At 43.4% G+C, this 23,431-nt stretch overlaps 3 protein-coding genes across 5 annotated transcripts in view; 2 read left to right on the top strand and 1 right to left on the bottom strand.

The window, feature by feature from the left end:
* Positions 1-19,485, bottom strand: part of LOC105452050 (14-3-3 protein zeta) — a 50,353-nt gene extending 30,868 nt beyond the window's left edge. The window contains exon 1 of one of the 3 annotated variants that reach the window (XM_011692857.1): positions 19,369-19,485. The gene's annotated coding sequence lies outside the window, so the exon portion shown is untranslated. Of the gene's footprint in view, positions 1-2,896; positions 2,975-19,368 lie in introns of those variants that run through there. The other 2 variants (XM_011692854.1, XM_011692856.1) reach the window with 2 other exon arrangements.
* A 542-nt stretch (positions 19,486-20,027) lies between these two features.
* On the top strand, positions 20,028-21,451 carry LOC105452049 (mRNA turnover protein 4 homolog). The gene is made up of 4 exons (XM_011692852.1): positions 20,028-20,191; positions 20,447-20,766; positions 20,899-21,135; positions 21,225-21,451. Exons 1-4 carry the CDS (start codon positions 20,164-20,166, stop codon positions 21,372-21,374), a joined length of 735 nt encoding a protein of 244 aa, XP_011691154.1. The 5' UTR covers positions 20,028-20,163; the 3' UTR covers positions 21,375-21,451.
* A 129-nt stretch (positions 21,452-21,580) lies between these two features.
* On the top strand, positions 21,581-22,420 carry LOC105452048. The gene is made up of 3 exons (XM_011692851.1): positions 21,581-21,696; positions 21,805-22,008; positions 22,150-22,420. Exons 1-3 carry the CDS (start codon positions 21,649-21,651, stop codon positions 22,207-22,209), a joined length of 312 nt encoding a protein of 103 aa, XP_011691153.1. The 5' UTR covers positions 21,581-21,648; the 3' UTR covers positions 22,210-22,420.
* Positions 22,421-23,431: the final 1,011 nt, after the last annotated feature.

Genomic DNA, 23,431 nt, shown 5'->3' with positions numbered 1-23,431 from the left:
GCAAAAAGTGGAAACTGCTAGCGCTAGGCGAACGCGGAACGCGGACGCGCCGAGTATAATTTTTAATTACACGAGAATTCATGACACGGCGGAAACTCGGTGCCCGCGATGCTCGACGTGCGATATGTCAAGGGCCTATTATCGAGGGTACGGAAAACAACGTTGGGGACACGTTCAGCTGAAAAAAAACCGCACGGAGGCGGCTGGTATGGGGCGCGCAGCGCCGCGCCGTTGGGAGTTCGCGAGCGGTTGCGAGAAGTGCGAACGAGAGCACTTTTGTGTCCGTCTCCTCCTCCCCCAGTCAAAGTCCGCCGCGCACACGCCAGGCCCGTGCGCGGGCACCGCATCGAATGAATAACTGAAACAATGCGGAGCGAAAGCGAGGCGGCTCTCTCTCTACTCGAGCTGGTGCTCTCGGTAACATCGATCGTAAGATTGCAATTGGGTTAAAACTGGCGCCGCTCGTCTCTCGGCAGAAGAGAAGCTAAGGACCGGACCTGATCTACCGATCGATCTGATCAACGTCGACGCTCCTCAAACCATTCTATTTCGGTCCCGAGGATTTTCTGATCTCCAAATTCTCTTTCCAATTATTTTAAGATAAAGATGCCACAAGATGGTCGATAAATGCGATAAAAGTAAAGTCTGTCCACGTTAATGTCCCTCAACATTCCCCCCCCACGTGAAATTTTATGTATCGACTTTATCACAGAAAGTATATAGACACTAGGAACAATTAGTCACCCCGGTCTAATCGTGCTTATCTCGTGAAGGAAATTCCATTTCACGGTTCGAGTCACTTCGAGAGAGCCACAGGCTTTTCTAATCACGTAACTCCGAAACTGCGCGTGAAAGGTAATTTAAATTTCCGACTGTTTCGTTTTTCGCCGTGAGACACCGAGCGACTATTTTTAAATATCTGTAACATCGTTATAACGGTGATGATTGACGATTGATTCGATATAATGATGGAACACCTCTCGCGTCCGGTTGTACGATGACAAAGTCATTGAAGCAGGAAGGCTAACGAGGAATGATGAAGGGAGGGAGGCACAAAAGCATGCATGCGAACGAGGGAGGAAAACTGGGAAACAAGGGAAAATACACGGGGGGGGGGCGAGGGGAGGGTTGAAGGATGACTAGAGCGAGACGCAGCTACGCGCGAGGTCGCGAGGAAAGCGGCAAAAGACGAAGAGTGAAAGAGGGGGAGGGGGGGCAGCGAGGTGCGCCAGGGGGGAAGGGGAGCGCGATGGGGTGGGCGGTCGGAGGTTGCCGAGGCTGAAATGAAATATTGATCTGTGGAGGCGCGCGCAACCCCTGCAGCCGACCCGCCCTTGTCCACCATTTTCCGCCGATCCTCTCGCCGTTGTGAACGCCGCCGAAATTCCGTTGCCGATTTTACGAGGATCTTTCGCAGGAACACACACGGTCGTCGCCCGCCCTGCTCCCGATCGAATCCCCTCTCGCTTTCCTCCGCAGTTATCCGTTAACACTGACTGACTAAAAGTAAAAGGGATAAAATGGGGGAGAGAGAGGTATCGCTCTCACGAGGAAAACTTGCGTCGTAAAACGTGAATTAAGTAAAGAAACTTGTGAACGTAATATTTGTATAATGAAACTTTAGATTGCGTCTGTAATGTTGTTATCTTATCTGGAGTTACAATGTACACGGTAGAAATAATTACTGGTTTATTTAACGATTTGTACACGATATCAGTTTGGGTCTTATAACCATGAGATTGACTTGAACTTCACTCCCTCCCCCATCCATCACCCCTGATTCTTTATCGAGAAGCTTACTAAAAGTACGCAGTTACAGTTTGGAAAAATTCTCCGAAACGACGGATCCTTTTTTACAAAATACACGCACGACGTGAAGAAGCAGACGCATTGAACTTTCCCGCACGCGCGGCTTTGTAATGTGCGAGCAAATGAAAATTTATCGGTAAAGGTCAAACGAAAGCACGCCTGGTTGACAGGCGAAATAGAAATCTATCGGCAGACAACGGACGTATCAATTTTCGCAAAAAAAAAGGAGAGGGGGGAAAAAACGCAACGCGGTTGCGAATTCCTGTCCACGCGCGCAATTTCGCGCGGCGACAATTAATGACGATTTCTATCCGAGCGATTGTCATCCTGCTGAACGTATCTCGAGCCAATATCTGTCGATACGACCGACGTGAAAATGCACGCGCGTGGCACGAAATGAAAACGCCTGTCGCTCGATGTGTCCATAACGTCGTACGACGTACCGGGTGAGTTGAAACCGATGCGGTTAAAGAGGCCCAATTTCCACAAATTTACACGGACGGTCGGAAAGTTTGCCGACTTTATGATCGACAGACTTTTGAACTTGCGACCTCGTAAGTCTTTAGGCGCGGCGACTTCCTCGGCAAACTCGTGTGTGTGTGTGTGTGCGGCATTCAACCAAACTCACTCATCTTCCTCCACTGATCCCTGGATTCGCAGACCTCCCGGAAACTGAACGTTTATTCGAAACTCCAATCCCGCGAAATCCCGGAGATTATGTGTAAGTTTCGATATTCCTTGTGCTCGAATGCGATGTAATTTCGCAGTAGGTATACTCCCAAGTGCGCCAGAAACAGCTCGCGCCGAAGCGCGAGTCGGGAAACTCGGGTGTTTATATCGCCCGCTTCCGCGGGGCAGCAGGCAGCGCAGACGTATCAATATCGGACGGGTAAATCTCCGCGGATGAATATACCCACGTGGGAAAAAACGGCTTTGCCTACCTGACGAAGCTCTACTACGCTGTGTGAAAAGCGCCGCGCGCGGGCGTGCGGCGGCCTGTCTGTGTGCGAGAAACATGCGAGAGAAACTTGCGATGGTATGCGGCATGGTTGGCTAACGAAAATCGATAAAGGACGGTTTTACGAACCAATTTCTGCGACGATACACAGAGAGTGTGTCGTCTCCTTGGACGATCGTCGGCGATGGGGATGGTCGGCGGACTTACCTGTAAAGAGAGAAATAACAATGCGTTTATATAAAGCATAAATCAAAGCTGACGCGGCATTCGCGCGAGATTTCCATCTCCATCCATCACGCATAATCTTTCTATTGCAGCGCTCATAATATTCCTCCCCCCCGAGAGTGTCAGCAGTTAAAATGTAAATTTAATATTGGAGAATATTTTTATGCGCGTTAGATGCGAAATATCCACCGTCCGCAATTTTACCGATATTCCCGATTAAAAAAAAAAAACGCGTTAAGATTCATGTAAAGAGGATTCTTTCTGAAAGCATCGGTCCACCGAGAACATCGGCACGCGCGTCTTTATTTACATCCACGCGAATAATTTAACAAATGCGCGCGCCCGTGTCGCGCCTGGCATTTAACTCTCGACGAGACGAGATCGGTGTGGGCGAGCCTTTAACGCTCCGCTCGGAGACCGGCGTACACACTAGGTTAGTAACAAATAGATCAATATTGGCTCGTGGTTTGCGTGTGACGCATCGGGCCGCGTATGAACTCATTTCCGCCGGGCCATCGCGGAAATGTATATTTTTCGAAGAGTTTCGCTCCGTCCTGCGTCGAAGGCGCGCACGTTCAGGTTTTAAGCAGACCCTTTGAATCGGCGAACCCTTTTGACATCTCCTGCGAGTCTTGAGATGCCACGTAGCTTCGAATCCAGCGATTCTCGATTGCGAAAGGTGGCGTGGCTCTTCGAACCCATCATCTATCCTTCGTCTATCATCTATCTTTCGTTATATTTTCAGTTCGAGGTATCGATTACCTAACTTTTTCCCTAGAACGGAAACGTGAAAAGTGAACAATTTCTCCATTCACTTCAGTGATAAAAAATGTTCACTTTTCACGTTTCCACCTTAGGGAAAATGTTTTATGTAATCCGCTGCCCTGCAGGGTTCTTGATATTCCTATTTCGGATTCGCGTTCGCGGAGGCGTAGATGCGATTTTACAATGCATGATCTATGTGCCGCGGATAAAGCGCCTCTTATCGCATTACGCAGCATCACGAATTTTCGCAGGCGTTCGTTCTGCGGGTTCGCAAATGCAAACTACTGCTAATTCCCGCGTGAATCACCGCCGCGTGCGGCTTCTCCTCGAGCCGAGACGCCGCACGTGTCTCGATTGAACGCGCGCCCCTCGGAAACGACAAGAATCGATACACGCGCGTAGTAGTAGTAAACAGGCGGTGATACTGTTACTACTTTCCTCTTCCTTTTTTTTTTAATCGTCGACCCGTTGACCGTGGTTAAACCGCGGGTTCGTTTTTAATTGGCAAACGGCCGTGGACCGGCGCGCGGCGGCACGGCGACGGACGGGCTGATTCGCGCCGCGGAGCAGCGTGAATGCAGCTTTTCTCGCGGAGCCGCGGTGCGAATCATCCGGCGGGCGCGCGAACGAGAAATCGAGAGGACGACGGGGGCTTTAATGTACGACACTGACCTTGCCCACTCGGTCGGAGAATCCCCATTCGTTCGCGAAATTATCCCGCGGAGAGAGTTTTCGAGGTGACGCGCGCGCGGCGCGAGATAACGCCCGCGCGACTCGAAGTTATCGTTCCTTTCCGAACACGGAAAGAACGATTTTGCCGAAAGATTGTAAAATTTAGCTGCATACATAAATCTGAAAATAATTTTCCTGGACCGTCAAAATAACTCTGTGTTGGAAATTCAATATTGATCAGCAGTGCTGGAAAGAATTTGAATATTTTAGTTTGAATTTCCAACATAATTATTTTCAGATCTATGCTCAGCTGAATTTTAGGATCTTTTAGCAAAATCGTTCTCGCTGAATGAATTCGACGTAATTCCCGAAAACGAGATCGAGTCGATTAGTGGGGCACATGAATAACGTAACAGTGCTCTCTATCTTTGGCACTTCTTTACGAGCGCGACATGTATAACAGTAGTGTACGATATTCAATATAAATACTCTCGCGCGCTAATACACGTCATTCGCCGATTGAGATTAAATCATGAGATTTTATTCTTTCATTCGGTGGCCGTGTACAATGGGTTGCTTTTAGCGTAGCGCCGTTCAATTTGTGTCACGTTGCTCGGAATAAACAGCCGTTACCTCTTACGTTCTATTTTTCTCCGACTTCGACCTACGTGTTCGTGCCTTTTTTCGAAATGTCATGTCCAGGATATACTCTCCCGTCATAATAATACCACAATAGTGCGTAATACTACACGAACGCGTAAAAGATTAAAAACTTATTCGCGCAACAATTCATCTTTTTACTCTCTAAATTTTCTAGAGTGAGATTCACTCCAGAAAATTTAGAGAGTAAGTCATTGAAGACAATTGATAATAAAAAAATTGTATTTAAACTCATTAAATATATTGACTGAATTTTTTTTTAAATAAAATCCACATCCTCTCTTTAATACAACGAACTAAAAAACGATTGGAGTCTGCGTTAAATTTTTTTCCGGCGAGTACTTAAAGAATTGTCTCGTCAAAGAATTGTAAAAACAAAAAAAAAGACATTGCGAAATGTCTTTACATCCGTTCGGTATTGGGGCCAATGTGTACCTAGGCACTTACACTTGGGGGGGAAAAACATAGACCGTTTATCACGACCGACACAATGCTAAGGCGATAAAGACTTTTTCTAGCCTGTACGCGAACGAGGCGACTGACTTCGCCACTCAACATCGCGTACAAATTACATTGACGTGAAAGAATGATTTCTCTTACGTCTCGTCATTTTCAGAACTAAAAAGAAAATAGTGCGGAAAAAAAGAAAATACGCGAACGAGCGGAGATAAGCGGCAGCACTAATGACAGAATTCAGAGAGAATATTTAGAGAGATATTAAAGCCGGGAAAAAGAAAATTTGAAATAAATAACAGGATTTAAAATTAAGATTAGACAGAAAAATTAATGAAACTTATAAAACGTAAGCCGCGCGCGCGGTGAAAGCATCGGCGACGACTTGGTGCTTCAAAACCGACGTGAGTCGTTTTAATCTTCAAAAGCGATTTCTCGTCGAATTTCAATCTCGAGGGGGGAATACGTGCGACGGCAAATAAAAAGTTGTGAGAGATAAAAACAACCGTCCGGCCGTTGCCGGTGGCGGCGAAAACGTCGGAGACTTAAAAGCAACGTCGTCGCTCGATAATATCGCCCGTCGAAAATATCCAAAAAAGCGGCCAGAAATGCGGACTTTCCGCCGGCGAAAAGAATGTCGGGAGAGGAATTTCTCGTCCCCCCCGCGGCGTCCTCTCGACGCGGGAAAACACGACGCCGTCGTCGTCTTCGGAGATCGGTTCCAGGCCAATCGCGAGCACACAGCTCGACGGTGCGCAGCAACAGCAGCAACATAAATCGATAATTACACATGCATTAAATTGCACCGCGCGCGCGGCGAACACGCCAGTCGGTTATCGGCGATCACCGTGGAGAATGGAAAAACGCGGGCTAATCGTAAGCTCGTTGACCTCCTCGAGCCAGCTCATTCTTTTCTAGGTTTCTACCGGGTGTACGATAGTGAACGAGTCTCACACGCGCTTGACATTTCCTCGTCGGAGAGTTAAGTAATTTTTTTTTCTTCGCCCAGCAAGAGTCACGCAACAGATAAATCTCGATCGCGTGATCAATCGGCGGAGAACGATAAGAGATCGCTCGATGCGTTACGCTTTGAAAACGCAAACAGAGACGATAAAATTTTATCCTTCGGCTAATCTCAGATTGAGCTCATGTCAACGGAATCTTGACTCGAGATACTGTCTTCGAGCTGTTCCTCACGAGTGGCAATGTTTTTATTTTTTTGCTGCGTAAAACTTCTTACTTAATAAAAGTAACTTTCTTAATAAAAGTAAAAGTAAGCGAAGAACATTTTTATATAAAGTTCTTATTTAAGGTACAACATATTGCTCTATAATTACTTTGATGTAATCTGGCGTGCACAAAGCTCTATAGACACAAGTGAGAAATGTCGCGTCGACGTGTCGTCGCATTAATCAGATGATAATCCGATTTGCCCACCCGAATGGGAAACACAGATAAAAGCTCTCCGATTCGTGCCAACGTCTGATCCGCAGACGCAACGTTCGCGCGAAAACGAGACTCGTCACGCGAGATGCAGACGCACGTATATGTATGTACGTAACATCAGCTCTTCCACCGTTTTCTAATTGTATGTGATTTAGGAATTCCTTCGTACGAAAGAGCGAACACAAACGAGAGAACATTGCTTCTATGCACTCACCGAGAGAGGAGCTATTCGAAAACTTTCTCCGATAGCTCCGGCAACGAAACTGGTCCGGCGAATTGATTGACGGCGCGAATTCTAGTCGAAATCTAGTCGTTCGCGGTGGACGACAAGCCACAGGTGGCACTGTACAAACGTATACACGGCATTCATTGTGTACGTGTGTACGCAGTCACTCTTCAGCCTAAGGGCCTTTCATCGTGCAAACGGAGGTCGAGGGGCAGAAAAAAAGGAGCCTTCCTCCCTTCCGCGCGGGTCGATAAAAACTGCAATTAGTACTCGTGCACTTTTTATCTCCTCTTTTTTTCTTCCTTCCTTCTCCATCGCTGTTTTCCCGCATCAAGGCGGCGACGACGCCGCCGACGAGAGTACAACAGCTCGGAGAAGCGCCCGGTGAGAGGTGAGGAGAATTTCACCTCGGCCTTGTCAACGGCATTTTTATTTAACGAGAATCAACGTCACGCGATGTCGTAAATATTGCAATAAAATTACAAAGAAAGGATAGTCTTAAATTTTTTTCTCTCTCTTCGAAGTTTCGTAATTCTACAATTAACTCACCGACGATCCGAAAACTTTGGAGCGACGATAGATAATTAAAGCACTGCGCTTTTCAACGCGCTCGTGAACTTGAGATATTTCACATCTCTCTCTCTCTCTCTCTCTCTCTCTCTTTCAAGTGTGCTCTACCCTCGCGAATTAATTCCGTCAAATTAAATACGTGACAAGGACACGTCCAACGTCTATTATTAAACGAGTCACGTCGAGCAGTTTCTTCAGTAAAATCGTTGCATTTCTCACGTATAATGTTAAATTCACAGTAATCTTTTCCGAGATCGTTGAAATTCCCTTGAAATTAATACCACCGCTACGAAACGCCGGGGGAGGGAGGGGAGAAAAAAGGTTAATTCTATTATTTCCATTCGAGGGACTGTGCAGACTCGACAAACGCGCGCGCGGCGGCAATATCCCCGCGAAGTCACTTGAATCCTAAACGTTTCGTTGTGACGTTCTCGACGGTGTACAAACACGCGCGCGAACACACCGAGGCAGAGTTTCTCGAGAGGCGAGAGAGGAGAGCTATACGCCGCGCGGTGCGGATCTCGCCGCGAATACAATGGGCCTTCCATCGCACAATATGCTGAATATCCGAGCTGCGATATCTCTGCCGCCGGACTCTCCGCCGACGGTTATCTCGCGCGTTATCACGCGTCTCCGCGTGCGTGAAACGCCATCGAGATGGTTACGGATACGCGAGTGCCAAGATTTCATCGACCCCCTCAGAAAGATAACGTCCCCCGCGATTGAGTTCGTGTCACACTATTACGCATTGGAGATTGAAGATTGGATTGTGAAACGGAGAGTTCGGCCAATCAGATAACTTTAAAATTTCAATCCGTTTCGTTCTGATCGAATGCGTAATATGACAAGAGACTTTGGACATGGCGCGTCGAAAGAACAAATGTTTTACAGGCAATATCTCTACCAAACAAAATTCATTAATAAAAGCTTATCTTTTTCATTGCGTTTTTATAATATCTACCGTCATTACGAAAACGTATAATTATTTATTGGTGCATCTTAAATTTCTGACCTTCATTGCTTTGGAATTTCACCTGTGCGAAATTAATAATTCATTATTATAAATAATTAAAAACGATAACTTATGCTTTGAAGTCAATTGTTATACCTTTGATCCAATTTCCTTCTAAAAATATTGTAGATCCTACTACACATTTGCGATTGTTCGTAGTAACGAAGATGCTGCGCTTTTCCAGATAGCCGCGCGATAAGAAACGTTTTCTCTTATCTAACTTATACAAGTTCGCAGTTACCTAACGCAGCTCTCGCGTAAAGGCCACTACCATTGCCATTCACTCGATTCGTTTCGCCTTTACACACTTCCGAGTTCCATTCAAGCAGACCCCTACGCGCGAGAATTCAAGCAAAAATGTCCGAGAATGGAAAAAATTACGGCGTTTGTCCGACTATTTTTTTTCGAGCCTCAACAAAAAAAAGCTCGCATTGTTCGTTCATTAAATAGAAAATATAGACGTAAAAGTCTGAGAAACGCATTTACGATATCTTTGACAGGATTTCCCATTATACGTGACACTCATTTTACGTGATACGTAAGAAATAAGAGCGTCTATCTCAGACGCACGATAAGAAACGTGCTCCGCATTTTAATATCTTCTATATTTGATTAAAGTCAACCTGATAGGATCTACAGATAAAAAAATTTGTCGTGATAGATTTTTATATAGAAACAACGACGCTCCACGATAATCAATTTGATAAAAATTTCTCATAGTCACGCTCGCGGATGTCTCTCAAGGATATCTCCTGACGTTCGCGGAAAATTGGGATCGCGGGGATCGAAGCGCCGATAATCCCGCGCGGAATATCGCGTGCTTACGTGAGAGAGACGATGGGCGTAGGCAAATGCGAGTGGATCGCTCGGGGAGAACTTTAGCGGCGCGTCCCTCGCGCCGAGGGGAACCGACCGGAAAAAGAGGCTGCACGCGAGGAGCCTTTACGTTACGCACGTGCACGCACACCGGCGCGTATACGCGCCGGTCGACGCGACGAGCGGACGGGACGGGTCGGGCCGGGCGCGTACGTGAACGGCGACGCACGTCGGGCCCGGCGAAAGATATAGTAGTGCGTCACCCGGCTTGGAATAGCGGCTGATGTCAAGCCTCGTGCACTCTCTTACATGTCGTCTTTAAGCGCATCTCCGCGCGCGCGCGCGCACACGCACGTGGTGTCACTCTCGGAAAAAACAGACGGGGAAAAAAAGAGAAAGATTTAGTCACTTTTTCGGAAAGTGCCGTCGCGAATTCGATTAATTTGCGAACGACGAGAATTGTCTGCGCACTTGACGACGCGGCGCGCGCGAGATTCTCGGATTCATCTAACAAGGAAAATTGCAGGATTGTGACGTTGATTATTTCTGACGACGGGAGAGAAGATACTCGCACTCGACCGCTCTGTCACAATCGCGCTGCTCGTCCCGGAGCTAATTATGGATTATGGCGAGTATACCGGCGCGCGCGCGGCACTCTCTCGCGACAATTCGCTCTTCGGCGATTTTATTTCCGTACGCGGTTTCCGTGTATTTTCTCAACGTGAGTCACGCACGCGGCCGCTCAGCCGTCACGGACACGTCATTCCGCGCGCGAATAACGCCCATTCCCCCATGTGGGATTGCGCAGACACATGACGCGAAATTTTATTTCAAAGTATGAATAGAAAATGTCGGGAGAATATATTTAAAAAAGTCGTCCTGACATCATATATACTATATATAGTGAAATTATAATCAAAACACTAATTAAAATATTTTAATAAAAATAGATGTACGGAACGTAAAAATAGATGTTAAATTTATAGGCGGATTTTTATGTCAGTAGAGAAAAATGGGATCTAATTTCAGTCTAACAATGTGGTAAAATTAAGACTTCTAAATTCGTTACATCTCTCTTAATAAATATAAAAAAATATCAAAAATATACTTTATATAACTAAAAGAGGGTCAAACATTATTTAAACTAAATCTCGCGTTTCTGAGAATCAATGTCAATCGAGATAAATTGACGCGTAGTAATATTTATATCCGTATTAATTGTTGAACATATATCGATCTTCGAATTACCGAAGCGAAACATAAATCGTTATGCAACGACGCAGTGAAATTATACTGTGTCCTCTAATTTACACCGCGATCCAGTTTGTCATATCCTAAGTACATGATCCTAATCCGCTCTCTCGGGAGTGCTAATTAACGGAAGATAATGGATCGCGATAAGTCGTGTGACCTATGATGCAACCTTGACACAACAACCTTGACGATTGTCGATCCTCCAGAGAGAACTCGGAGAGAATTGAAATCATCAATTGAACAGAAAGAGCCATTAATTCAGAATTCGTTAATGCTTAAGTGATTACGAGTATAACTTTAAGGCTTGATTACCGCGAGATCTTTTTTGTTAAATTCCAGAACAATATCATCGATTTAAGAGAGCCTAAATTTTCCATCATACAATTGCGCAAGAGATGGTATAATTATATTATTAATAAATAATAATTTTGCAAAATAAATAAAATTTTATTCTAAAAAATATTTGTTCCTCTTTTCCAGTTAGCGTAAAGCAATATCGTACTATTTACTCGGTGAACATCAAGTGTATTTCAGAGGAGGAAGATCATTTTCTTCTCCTTTCTCATCCCTCCGGAAACGCAGCATAAATGCCGATAGGGAAGCGTCAACGAAGCGCCAGCTAATTACCTCGGTAAACTCACTTAGGACGAATGCTGGTCGCTCGTCGGGTATAGCTGCGCTAAAAGCGTTTCTTAAAAGGGAGCTGAGAGCACCCTTCTCTCGCAGCCACTTTTGCAGTGCCGACCCCCCGGAGAGACGCGCGATACCGGAGGGGATTGCGCAATCATCCAGCTAGGGGGTGGCTCGCGAAACCGTCTGTTTGCGCACTTTTTTCGTTAGTTAGGAACAAGTAGACCACCCGCGGCCGAAAGAAAATTGAACGAAAGTCGCAGATCTATCCGATTTGACTGTATAAACTGTTGATGGAGAGTTACGTTTGTAAAAATTAACTTTGAAAATCAAAAATCTAATTTTTACAAGATCCCTGAATTTCAGTTTTTACACTTAAATTTCGAACTCAAAATCTACAGATTCTTCAAAAGATTTCTCTAATTTCTCCAATTTCCCTAAACTCTAAACTACACATAAATCTCATAAATTTTAAACCGAATCCATATTTCGCGGATTTCACATTTCAATAGCAACGACAGCTACAATGTTATGCACGCAGAAAATATTCAAAAAAAAAGTTGAAATGAATTAAATTTCGAATTTTCGTATTTGCGAATTCTGTACAACATTCAATTTCGTTTCACAATTCTCGGTTAGCAATACGTTTGTATACACGCTTCACTATGCTCTCGCATATTACTGCAGCAGCGAAATCCCTTTTCGAGCGAGCATAAAGCGCTGGCCAAAGAGGCAGTTTACGACTGGCCTTTATTCGAGGGGGAGGAGGGGGGGGGAGATCTATCCACTCCGCACTAACTCCGATAGTACCGGCGAAAAATCGATAGCTCAATGGCCCGCAACGAAAATGTCAATTTAACAGAATGCTCTTTCGACGTATTACGCAATGCCGGTTACGTGCCGATTGATGGCCTCCCCTTAATCGTTATCCTGTACGTGCTGTTACACAATTCCTGTTATCCTTCCGATTTCACAAACGGCCTAACCCGACGCGAACCTTTTTCCCGGTAAAATAGATCGCGGAATATTAATTACTTACGTCACGCAGCACACCGCGATATCGTTTTTTTTTATTCTGAATGTGGTAATACTACAACCTTATGGCGCAATATATCCACGAGATGTATGCACGGCGTACGTTTCGCGAAAATCCTCTTTACATTACGACGTATTTGATATTGCGATTTTAAAGTCTTTTATGTATCAAACGTCTCGCGATGCTTTATATACATATCGAAAACCTCTCGCAGAGTGCTTTAACGTACATCAAACGGCTCGCAGCAATCCGATTTTTAATTTCTCCATCGTGAAACGTGCATTTCGCCGAAATTCTGTCGCGAATCGAACTTGTTCATTTGTGCGCATAACGTTTCTAAAAAAAAAAAGAGAGATTTTAATTAACTTTTCCAAAAGGTATTTAAATAATTTTTGACGTTGAAATATTGATCAATAATCTAATAATGCCCTTTATTTTATCGTATATTACTATTGTAATATTTTATTTAAAAAATCATATATATATATATATATTATATTAATATTTTATAAAACAATAAATATACTATATTTTAATTATTATATATATTAAATAATTAATCCAAACATTTCACGGTAAGTTTTTCGATATAGTCATTTTTACATGATCTAACAAGTTGTAAAATTCCTGACGCGATAGCTGTATCAACGCGGCGCCACGTAGATTTTCATGAGACAATTAGTAGTTTAAATTTTCCCAAGGTGCTCGGGGTCGAGTGTTCTCTCTGTCTCTCTAGTTGCGCACAATCTACGCGTTAATTCGAACGTGTTTCCAGTGGCCTAAAGCGGCGCGAACTCGAAAGAGCCGCGGTAGGTACCTACGTCGAGCCCGAAACAGCGCCCAGCCCGGGGATCTCGTGTCTCGACGGCGGGAAGAGACGCGCGCGCACGTTAATGACAGAGAGAGCTCGCACGAAACGCGGGACTAATTGACGCGCGATAATTAACGCCACTCCCGCGGAGTGCGACGCGACGTGCGTTCATGCAAATGAAACGATAGCTGCTAGGAACGCTAATTGCATCGCGATCGTCACTCCCGAATTCTTTCTGCAATGCGCTGCGACAACTACACACATCTACGACGTACGCCCTATCGGAGCATATATAGAACGCAATTCATCGATCTCCTATATCGACATACATGTACGACACATGTTCGTGCACGTGCCACGAGCGATAACGCGATCTTCACTGTAAAATCCATAGTGCCAAGTTTAACCTTAGTTAAGTCGCCACTGATCCTACTTAATAATCAGTTATTTTTAACTAAAACAATGGAGTTAAATAACTTAAAACAGTCCAAATTTAACTCGAATTTAGGTTCCATTGTTTTATTTGAAAATAACTATTTATTAAGCAGTGGCGACTTAAGTAAAGGTTAAATTTGTCACTATAGATTTAATAGTGTTGAATGCAAATCGAATGTTTCTTTTTTATTTTTTCATACGATTAATATCATCGTTCAGCTGAAGGTACCATTCGAGACATTATCGAGAATCCCTGAGTTGAACCGCGAATGCTGAGTACCAGCTAGTTACTTTCGACAATTTCGAAGATTCGAAGCCTCGAAAGAATTCGAAACTTCCAAGTAAACTGCGAATCTTCGAAGTTTAAGGGTGCCTTTCGAAGTTTCGAAGCTTCGAATCTTCGAAATTGTGAAGAGTTACAGCCGCGCTCTGGAAAGCTCCATTTTTCGATTTAACGATCGTTTTACAAAGGCGGATGTCGGGACGTGAGGCAGATGCTAACGTTTTTAGGCTGAACGAATATATATATATATACGTGTGGCGTGGGCGAGACGACGGTACGCCCGGATAAATGCGACTTTCCTTGAATGGGGCCCCGCCGGCCCATGGACGCGCGATTCCGATCAAACGCGGACGTCGGCTTTCCGAGCCAGGAAATGAGCTCGCGTCAAGTCGAATTCCACCCCGCAGATGGAATAATCATTACGGCCGACCGCGCAGAAACGCGATTTTCAGATCCATTAACGCGCACCAGCCAGCCAGCCATCGAGGGTTTTCCGCGAACGAAATTAAAAGAGAAGCCTCCCGGCTGCTGGCTGCCGCTTCTTCTCGCTCGCGATCGTACATTCGAATGATTTCCGCGATAGCAGAAATCGCCCGCGGGGCACCGTTCGTGCAAATACCTCATATCCGTAATCGTTCTTATTGTTAGAACAAAGAGAGGAAAAAACCTCTCGCGAAAATGGAATTCGCTTTGGAAATGAAACCGTGATTATCGTAACGTCAAACGTATAACGCGCGGTTGTTTGAAATGTTTTAATAGCAATTTTACAGACGATTTCTCGAGTTAAGGAAGCCTGCAACCTTTATGGTAGATTTTAATTAATTAGTAAAATTGGCAAAACGCAAAGTAATACCTTAAGGGAAATTGCGTGCTTGCAATCGTATTCGCCGGCCATGAACATCGATGAGCTCGCTTCACAGAGATTTTGCTGCTGCTTTCGATAAATTTAAATTAGAAACATTACACGAAACATCCTCGTAGCTCGATTCTTGGCGTCAGTTTTTGATTTTTCGTCATTAGCAGTTAACGATGCACAAGACTCGAACAACTGCGAATCGTCTGTATAATGTACATACGTAAGTACTTCCAATGAAATAAGTTTTCCCAATTAAAGACGTCGTTTAAAGCTACGTCCTGATATATAAATAAAAATTAAAGCCGAAAGAGAGGAGGCCTTATTAACTCGGAGTCTGCGAAATTAAATCACTCGGAATTGCAAATGTAATTACAAACAGCGTAAGCTACTGACACGTTTATAATCGGCTGAAACGTTATTTGCAATATCGACGAGCGAGCAAACAAACCAAACGTCGACAGGTACATATATATATATATATATATATTATAGATCAGAGAGAGATTTTCGGCAACGCGCCCCGCGTTTATCCGGGATCAAAAACTGGTTCACGCGGACTGATTGGCTGTCGTATAATAAAACTCAAGTAGCCCGGACAAGATCGAATTATACACGATCATTACGCGATACAGCTCGCGCACGCTCTCGCACGATGCCCGGGATCCCGCGATAATTCGGATTAAATCCGAAAAGTATATCGCTGACTTCGCTCGCGCGGCGCATTACCGGATCGAAATCCGTTTGTCAATTAAAACCTCGGCGAACGAAAGTCCCTCACGCGATACGCCACAACGTCGAGAATCGCTCCGATTGAATTTAATACTCCGCGATTACGGCGCAATATGCAGCCGGGGGTAACTGCTGGTAAGCGCTCCCAGGACACGTGAAAGCGCTTTGTGTGCGCCACGCGCGCGTGTCGCAGTATCGGGAGCATAATAAACAAGCGTGTATACAATACAGTTGCACAATGCGGGCAGTGTACACAGAATCTGGACATTGATTTCCACGTCGATAATTAATATACAATTGCAACGGTGTGACGAGTAAATTAATTAAACTACACATTAATGAATTAGTATTAAAGTAATTATATGGGGCGATTCTATCTCCACAGCCATTATTATTTTGCGAAACTGCCCGAAACAATCTCCGAAAATTGTCTCGGATTCTCGCCGAGAGAGAGAGAGAGAGAGAGAGAGAGAGAGAGAGAGAGAAAGAGAGAGAGAGAGAGAGAGAGACTTACGGAATGGCACCGGACTTTGAAAGCGCGAATTTCGCAGCTCACAGATTTTTGAGAATTTATCTACGGATTCTCGGAAGATATCGGATATTTTCCTCCGTCACAGAGGCCATATCACGTTCCTGGGAATGCGCTGATAAACGAGTCTCACCTGTATCACCTAGAGCTGGTCACGTTGCTTGCTCCGACGAGATCGCACCGCGATCGATATACCAATCCCAATTAACTCGCCGCTCGCTTTCCGCGAAACGAATAATGGTCGACGGTTCTTAGATTCACAAAGTAGCGCATTTCTCTGACCCAATCGACCGCATCGATTTTTTTCTTACTCTTACCATGGTTATACATAGATATCTCTCGCGATCACCGTTTAAAAGAAAATGGTATCGACCACAACGCGTCGCCTTGTAAATATCGTAAAGATTTGAAATTTTAAAGGTGTATTTTTCGATAATTTTGACGTTGAATCCCCTTACTTGAAAAGAGCCACGTCTTTCTGTGATTTCTTAATTCTCTTAGAATTTCTAGATTTGAGATTAGAAAGTCTCCTACACGGAGAGAATTTCCTTTTATTAAAATTTGCCCTGAATCATGTTAATCGTGGGACAACATAGTATTTCGATAAATTTTACCGTGCACTACAATAAATTTGTTGTATATAAAAAAAAATAGTAAAAATCACATAAAATTCGTCGAAATATTCTGTTGTTCTACGATTAACATGACTTTCAGGGTAAATTTTTAAGTAAAATTCTCTCCGTGTAATTTTTAATCGCTTCTAACTAAAGAATTACTAACGGCCAGACGTCGCGATCGAGTTTCCACGAGAAAATATTCCCTTAAATTATCGAGCACTTATTCGATATACACAAGCATCCGTCGTCTCTCTCTCTTTCTCGTGCACTTAGCCTCAGGTAGGTAGGTTACGATCGATCGTAACTAAGGCCGACGACGACGGATGAATGGCGATGGCCGCGAGTAATCGCGAGGAGTTGTCGCCGAGAATGAGGAACGCGACGGCCTTCCAGAGAACGTAGAGGAGGCCTTCTCTCGCTCGTTACGCAAATACGCAGATCCACGGAGACGACGTGGACGATGAGAAAGCGGGGCAAGCGGGAGGGCGAGAGGCGGAGGGTGTCGGCCTTGGCGAAAAGAGCAGACCTCGGCCGGCTGTTCGATGACCTAGAGGCAAAGGTGGGCGGGAACGAACGTTGCCGACAGGTAATCTGATAATATCGTTCATCACACACCTAAATCGCGAATTAGCGAGGCCTCGTGGAGAGCAGAAAGAGAGAGAGAGAAATAGAGAGAGAGAGAAGAGGAAGAGAGATTTACCAAAGTGGACAATATTGATGCGTCCAGGCGCGTATCGAAGACTCTAATACACGTAACTTCGAAGGGCCACTTTACGCCCCGCGCTCTCGTTATTAACGTCTCTAAATTCGTTATATTAATACCAGGGAGAAACAACTGCGCCATTCGCGGCGCGGCTGGATCGCAAATTGGTGAAGCGATAGACAGCGGCGGAGTATCGATTGCCAAACTGTCAACGCGGAGACCGCGTAATTACGTAATATATCGTTCGTATCTCGTAAAATATCGAGCTATTTTTTTTTCGAGCTGAGGAACTTATCGCGGGATTATTACGGGATATAATTTTATGGAGAGAAAGAAGATTTCATCTCTCGTTCATACTCCACCATTACGGAGTGGATTAAATTGATGGGTAGCGACGGTATAATCCTCATCGAGAAACGAGATAATCTTATACCTTCGTGCAATCGGAATTATATCCAGCGATAGAAATTGAGACATCTTTATCTTATCTCTCTCTCTCTCTCTCTCCTTTGGGCTGCTGCGACTTTCAAAATAGATTCAGGTGTTTTAAAAATTAACGGAGACGAGGTGTAGAAGCCACGTCGGTGGAATAACGACGCGCCTCGCGACCGGCCGTGTCGGCGAGCGGGTCAGCCGAGAGTTACGTGCGAACAGATGCGCCCGGGCGACACATGTCGATCACCTGCGTCCCGCGGATCGCCACGATTCCGCGCAATTTATCTGTCCCGTTTGCGCGCGCGTGTAGAGCAAAAAAGGGATGGACAACCTTTCGAGGGAACGCTACCGAAATGGGAATCACCTCGCGATCTTCGCGGATCGTGCGCGACGATTCAGATTCGCGGGCCCGGTGCCCTCGGTGCTGCGATTATTCGCGTTATTACTCGCGCGTCTCGTCACTCACGTCATTAAAGATACGGGAACCGCCTGTCCTCTCGGCGGCGCGCAATTAGCGCGCCCGCCCACCTGCGCGTGAGGGAAAAACCGAGGCATTTTTAAACGGCACCGAAAGACGGATTACGGCATCGCAAATAATAACTTATGGGGCGCGGATCGTTCGGTAAATAAGGGTTAAAAGAATCTCGGGGGGGAAGGGGGGAGAAAAAAAGAGAAAGAGAGACAGACGGCGAGGGAGATGGATAGAGAGAACAGGAAAAAAGGCGATCGATGGTCGGGCGAGCAGCGGAGCTCCGCCGTCTCCCTTCCTCCCGTCATCCCCCCGCTCGCCCACTTCGTCGTCAATCGTCGCCTTCCAATCGTCCCTGCTTATCGGCCGACCGATAACCAGCCGGAGCCACGCAGATACAGCCCCGTGACGTATCGCTTCCTCGAGATGGCCCGGCAACGTGCGAGGAATTTCGTCGCCGGCCGCGAGAGCAACATGGCGGCGGCGAGGAACGAGACGACTGGCACTCCTCTCGCTCGCTCTCTCTCTTTCTCTCTTCCTCGCACGGCGTCTCGTGCGTCATCGGTGCGGCCGCCTTCAGGCCGTCGATCGCGGCGACGTAGCCGAAAGAGAGAGAGAGAGAGACAGAGAGAGAGGGGAAAGAGCGAATCTCCGTCGCTCGTATACCTATATCTCGCCGAAAATGACCGTCTCGCCCGGCGCAAATCTCGCGAGAGACCCGACCCGAATTCGCCGATTTCCCGCACGCGGGAACGAGAAACGCGCGACGGCGCGATCGCCGCCCGGCGAGAGCCCCGAACGGCGAGCGGGCCGCCCCGACGACGTCGGGCGGCATGGCTACGGGGTCCACACGGGCCGCGTTGCGGCGCACGTCGCCCGCGATCCGCCGTCGACCGCGGCCGCGAACGGCCGCGATCGCGACGCGACGCGACGTGGCGGGCGTACGGCGGCCAGACGGAGCGGACTCACCTTCGGAGTGCTGTAAGCGGCCTGGGAAATCGGGCTCTCGACGTGTTTCAACAGCTACCGTTCACTACGTTCTCGCTGAATGCACTGGCGCGACTAACGGAAGCCGCCATCTTGCCGGGCGCTCGCGCGCCCGCTTCCGCCGCGGCGCGGCGCGCCGATTTGAATCGCACGCCTCGGACGTCCTCGAGAACGTGTTCCTGAAAAAAAAGACACTTACATTAGATGAAATGGTACATTAATGACACTCGTTACGTCTTACATTAATTTCAGCTCGGCGGGATTTGAATATTGTATAAGATAAACAAAGCAAATTAAGATTTTATCGAACTGTATGTTTTTTTTTCAAACTATCTTATTTTCAAGAATTCTGGTTTAGAAATTAGTTCAAAGGTGTTACATAAAGATCGTAAAAATTGTGTACGTAATAAAAATGTCTTTTGAAGAATAAAAAAGATTAATGAAAATACAAATATTCTAAGATAAAAAATAATTATTTTTATAGAAATATAAATTATTTAAATTTTTATTGGTAATCTAAAATAATAAAATTTTACAAGAATTTCCAAAAGATGTTCTTTAGAGACGAAGAATTAAAGCGCAGAAGAAACTGCGATTTATTTCAATTCGTTACGTGTAACGCCCTCTCTGTAATAGTGATCCAAAGGCATCACATGTGAGCACAGCACACCGAGCACATGGCAGATCATGAATGTCAAGCGTGAATTTTAAGCGTTTTGATCAATAATAATTTTGTCGTATTTTCTTTAATCCGTGAAAGAATCCAGCTCTTCAAAGATGCCGAAATCGAAGAGGGATAAGAAAAGTAATTCTCCTAAATTGTCTCATATATTTCTACGTATTTTCGTAAGAAATATTTTTAGAAGCGGTTAGCTTCTCGCAACTAACCTCCAAAAACAGTTTTAATTAATTCAATTTCACGATTTAACACCTTATTGCATAGTTTTATTATAACGAATTAATAATTTTGAAGTGTTATTTTTTTTACTCCTTTATAATGTGAAAAGAAATTTGTGTAAGATAAATACTATTCATAATTTAAAAAATATTTTTATTACAGTTTCTCTGACTAAAACCAATAAAAAAGGCTTAGTCTTGAAGCAGCGGATTATGGAAGATGTTAAGAGATGTGTAGAAGAATACAATCGCGTGTTCCTAATCTCTGTTCAAAACACACGCAACACTAAACTGCTTGATTTACGCGAGGAATGGAAAGACAGTAAACTCTTCTTCGGAAAGCTCCGAATAATCGCACTGGGCCTGGGGAAATCGAAGGAAACCGAGATTGCAGAAGGCATACATAAATTAGCTGACGCAATAAAGAATCACTCGATGAGTGGCCAGTGTGGTCTGTTATTCACCAATAGACCGAAGAAACAGGTACATAATACATAAACATTAAGTCTTCGTGTTCAAAGCACAATGGAGTTAGACAGAGTTTAATATTTGTAAGAATATATCTTGAAACTTTATGAACAAAAAAATTGCATAATTGATAATGTATTTGCTTAGGTAATAGAATGGGCACAAGAATATGAAGAAATGGAGTACGCCCGTTCTGGATTCGCAACACCCGAGACGGTGGAATTACCCGAGGGACCTCTGCCACAGTTCCAACATAGCATGGAGCCGCAGTTGAGGCAGTTGGGTATGCCTACGTCGCTGAAAAAGGGAGTCATCACTTTGATCAAACCGTTCAAGGTTTGTCAGAAGGGCGACGCACTCACACCGGAGCAGGCACAAATCTTGGTACATATTTTATACATATATATATATATTATTTTTTTGTTTTTCTTAAACATGAGACAATGAGATATTCATTCTGATATGTTTTGCAGAAATTATTGGGTAAACCACTAGCGGTTTTTAAGCTGCTACTTCTGGGAGTGTACACGAAAAAACATGGTTTTAAGAAACTGACGGTACCAGATGACACAAAAGAGAATGATGAAGAAGAAATGGATGTGGAAAACAATGATGATACATGAGAAATTTATGTGTAGTTTAAAAAAAATATGTATATACTAACTTTATACGATACATAAATATATTTTCTTATTTGTAATTACTTTGTTGAAATTTAAATAACTCGCGACACAGCAAACGTTTTATATGTCATGAAATTGTATTTAAATGATTAACAAATGAATACGGAATTGATAATTTTAACATGTCAAACAAAATTTTTAGTGTTTCAAATGAATACAATTTCATGAAAAATATATAAATAAAAATTCACATCTATTAACCAACAAATAAAATATGCAAACAATTGTTTTAACTGTATTTTGGATGATTTGTATATTATGGGTGAGTGGAATTTTATCTGAATTCTTGTCTGAATTTTTATCATATGTACTATTATATTTTTTTAATACATAAGGGTTTCAATTATCATGTTTCAAACAATATTTTTAGGCCATATATTACTGGTACCTGTCTCCAAATAAAGCTGCTAATGATACACCCAAAGTTGTTCATGATTGCGATCATTCACCAAGACTAGAATACATGGGACATCAGACTAGGAGGCACAGTACATCTTCCATCGAATCTTTAGAGCATTCAGATAATGAATATACTCGAAGTAGAAGAAAAAATACACAGAAATTAAAACATGAGGTACACACTTGTTATAAAATTAATACTTAAATACATACATTTGAGAGATCCTGAACGTATACCGTGAATATACGATCTGTGAAACATTAACGAATTACATTACGAATATTATAAATTTATATAAAATATTAAATATTTCAGATTAAAACTCGTTGGCCAAGTAAAACATCGCTAGACAAAAAATTCTACAAATCCTTTTAATGTATATTATATTCCACATTCAAAAGACTTTTTTATAATAGCAGCATGAAAAATGATTGAAATTATTAATAAAAAAATGAAATAAAATATGTAACATGAGCATAAGATATTTCAATTTTTATATATGATAAAATATATGTCGATTAATAGAATAATGTAGTTACATTTGTAGAGCAAAACAGGCAATAACATTAAATATTTTCATAAAGTAGTCAGTATTTGTGATTGTGACGAAATAGCCATTTTCATAATTTTTATTATTCACGATTCCAAAGGGTACAGGTCATACATTTATCGTTATATATATAATATATATATATATAGAAGTTTTAGGGATGTGCTAATACTGCTAAAAGATACGAATTAAGTGAACTAAATTCAATAAAACAGATTGCATTACGATGAGATCATCTTACAGGCAATGTGATACTATTATTGACACGTGAAACTCAATAGACATACGTATGTGTTATCTTACACAACATAGACTTTTTCAACACTCTATCCCGTCATAATTTCTACGCGTTATCTCCACTTGTAAAAATTAGATTATTCAGTAGAAAGATTTCTTGTGTCTAATAATTACAATAACATTAATATCCTCATCACTGTCATGTATTATTTCCAATCTGTTCAATCCTTGTTAATTCACTTATTAAAAAGTGTAAAATCCTTTTCGTTATTGCGAGAAATTATTATGCCACGGTAACTTATAAACAAATTATAAAAAAAAACAGAATAAAGAAATTATAAACAAACCTCGTCTAAATGTATTTGTACCAAGAATAATGCTTTTTAACAAAATAGATAAATACTACAAATTAAATATTAAACAATTATAAATTTACAGTGTAACATTACATCGTATAATAATTAATTAAAATAATAGTTAAAGTCTATTCTAAATCAACAATACAAAATATATACAGTATTTGCTTCTTGTCATAAATTCCTCTGCCATTGATCTGTGCGCCATTACATTTGTCTATTTGTCCGAGACTGTACTTTTAAAATTATTCGTAATTTGTTCTGCAATCTTTTTTCCGCCTCGTTGTTCCATAGTGTATACTGTATGTGAATATGTATTATCACGTGTAATAAAAGACATAATCTATTGCGATTATAACTCTATCCTCTTTGGTTGGATACAGTTGTACTTTTCACAGTTAGTTCAATCGCACGACTCGAGAAGGACGAGGAGTGAATCCGTCAACGTTTTATC

Source organism: Wasmannia auropunctata, unplaced genomic scaffold (assembly GCF_000956235.1).
Source record: "Wasmannia auropunctata unplaced genomic scaffold, wasmannia.A_1.0 LD336038.1, whole genome shotgun sequence".
In the NCBI taxonomy this organism is placed as follows: domain Eukaryota; kingdom Metazoa; phylum Arthropoda; class Insecta; order Hymenoptera; family Formicidae; genus Wasmannia; species Wasmannia auropunctata.
This window is presented reverse-complemented; position numbering and strand designations above follow the sequence as displayed.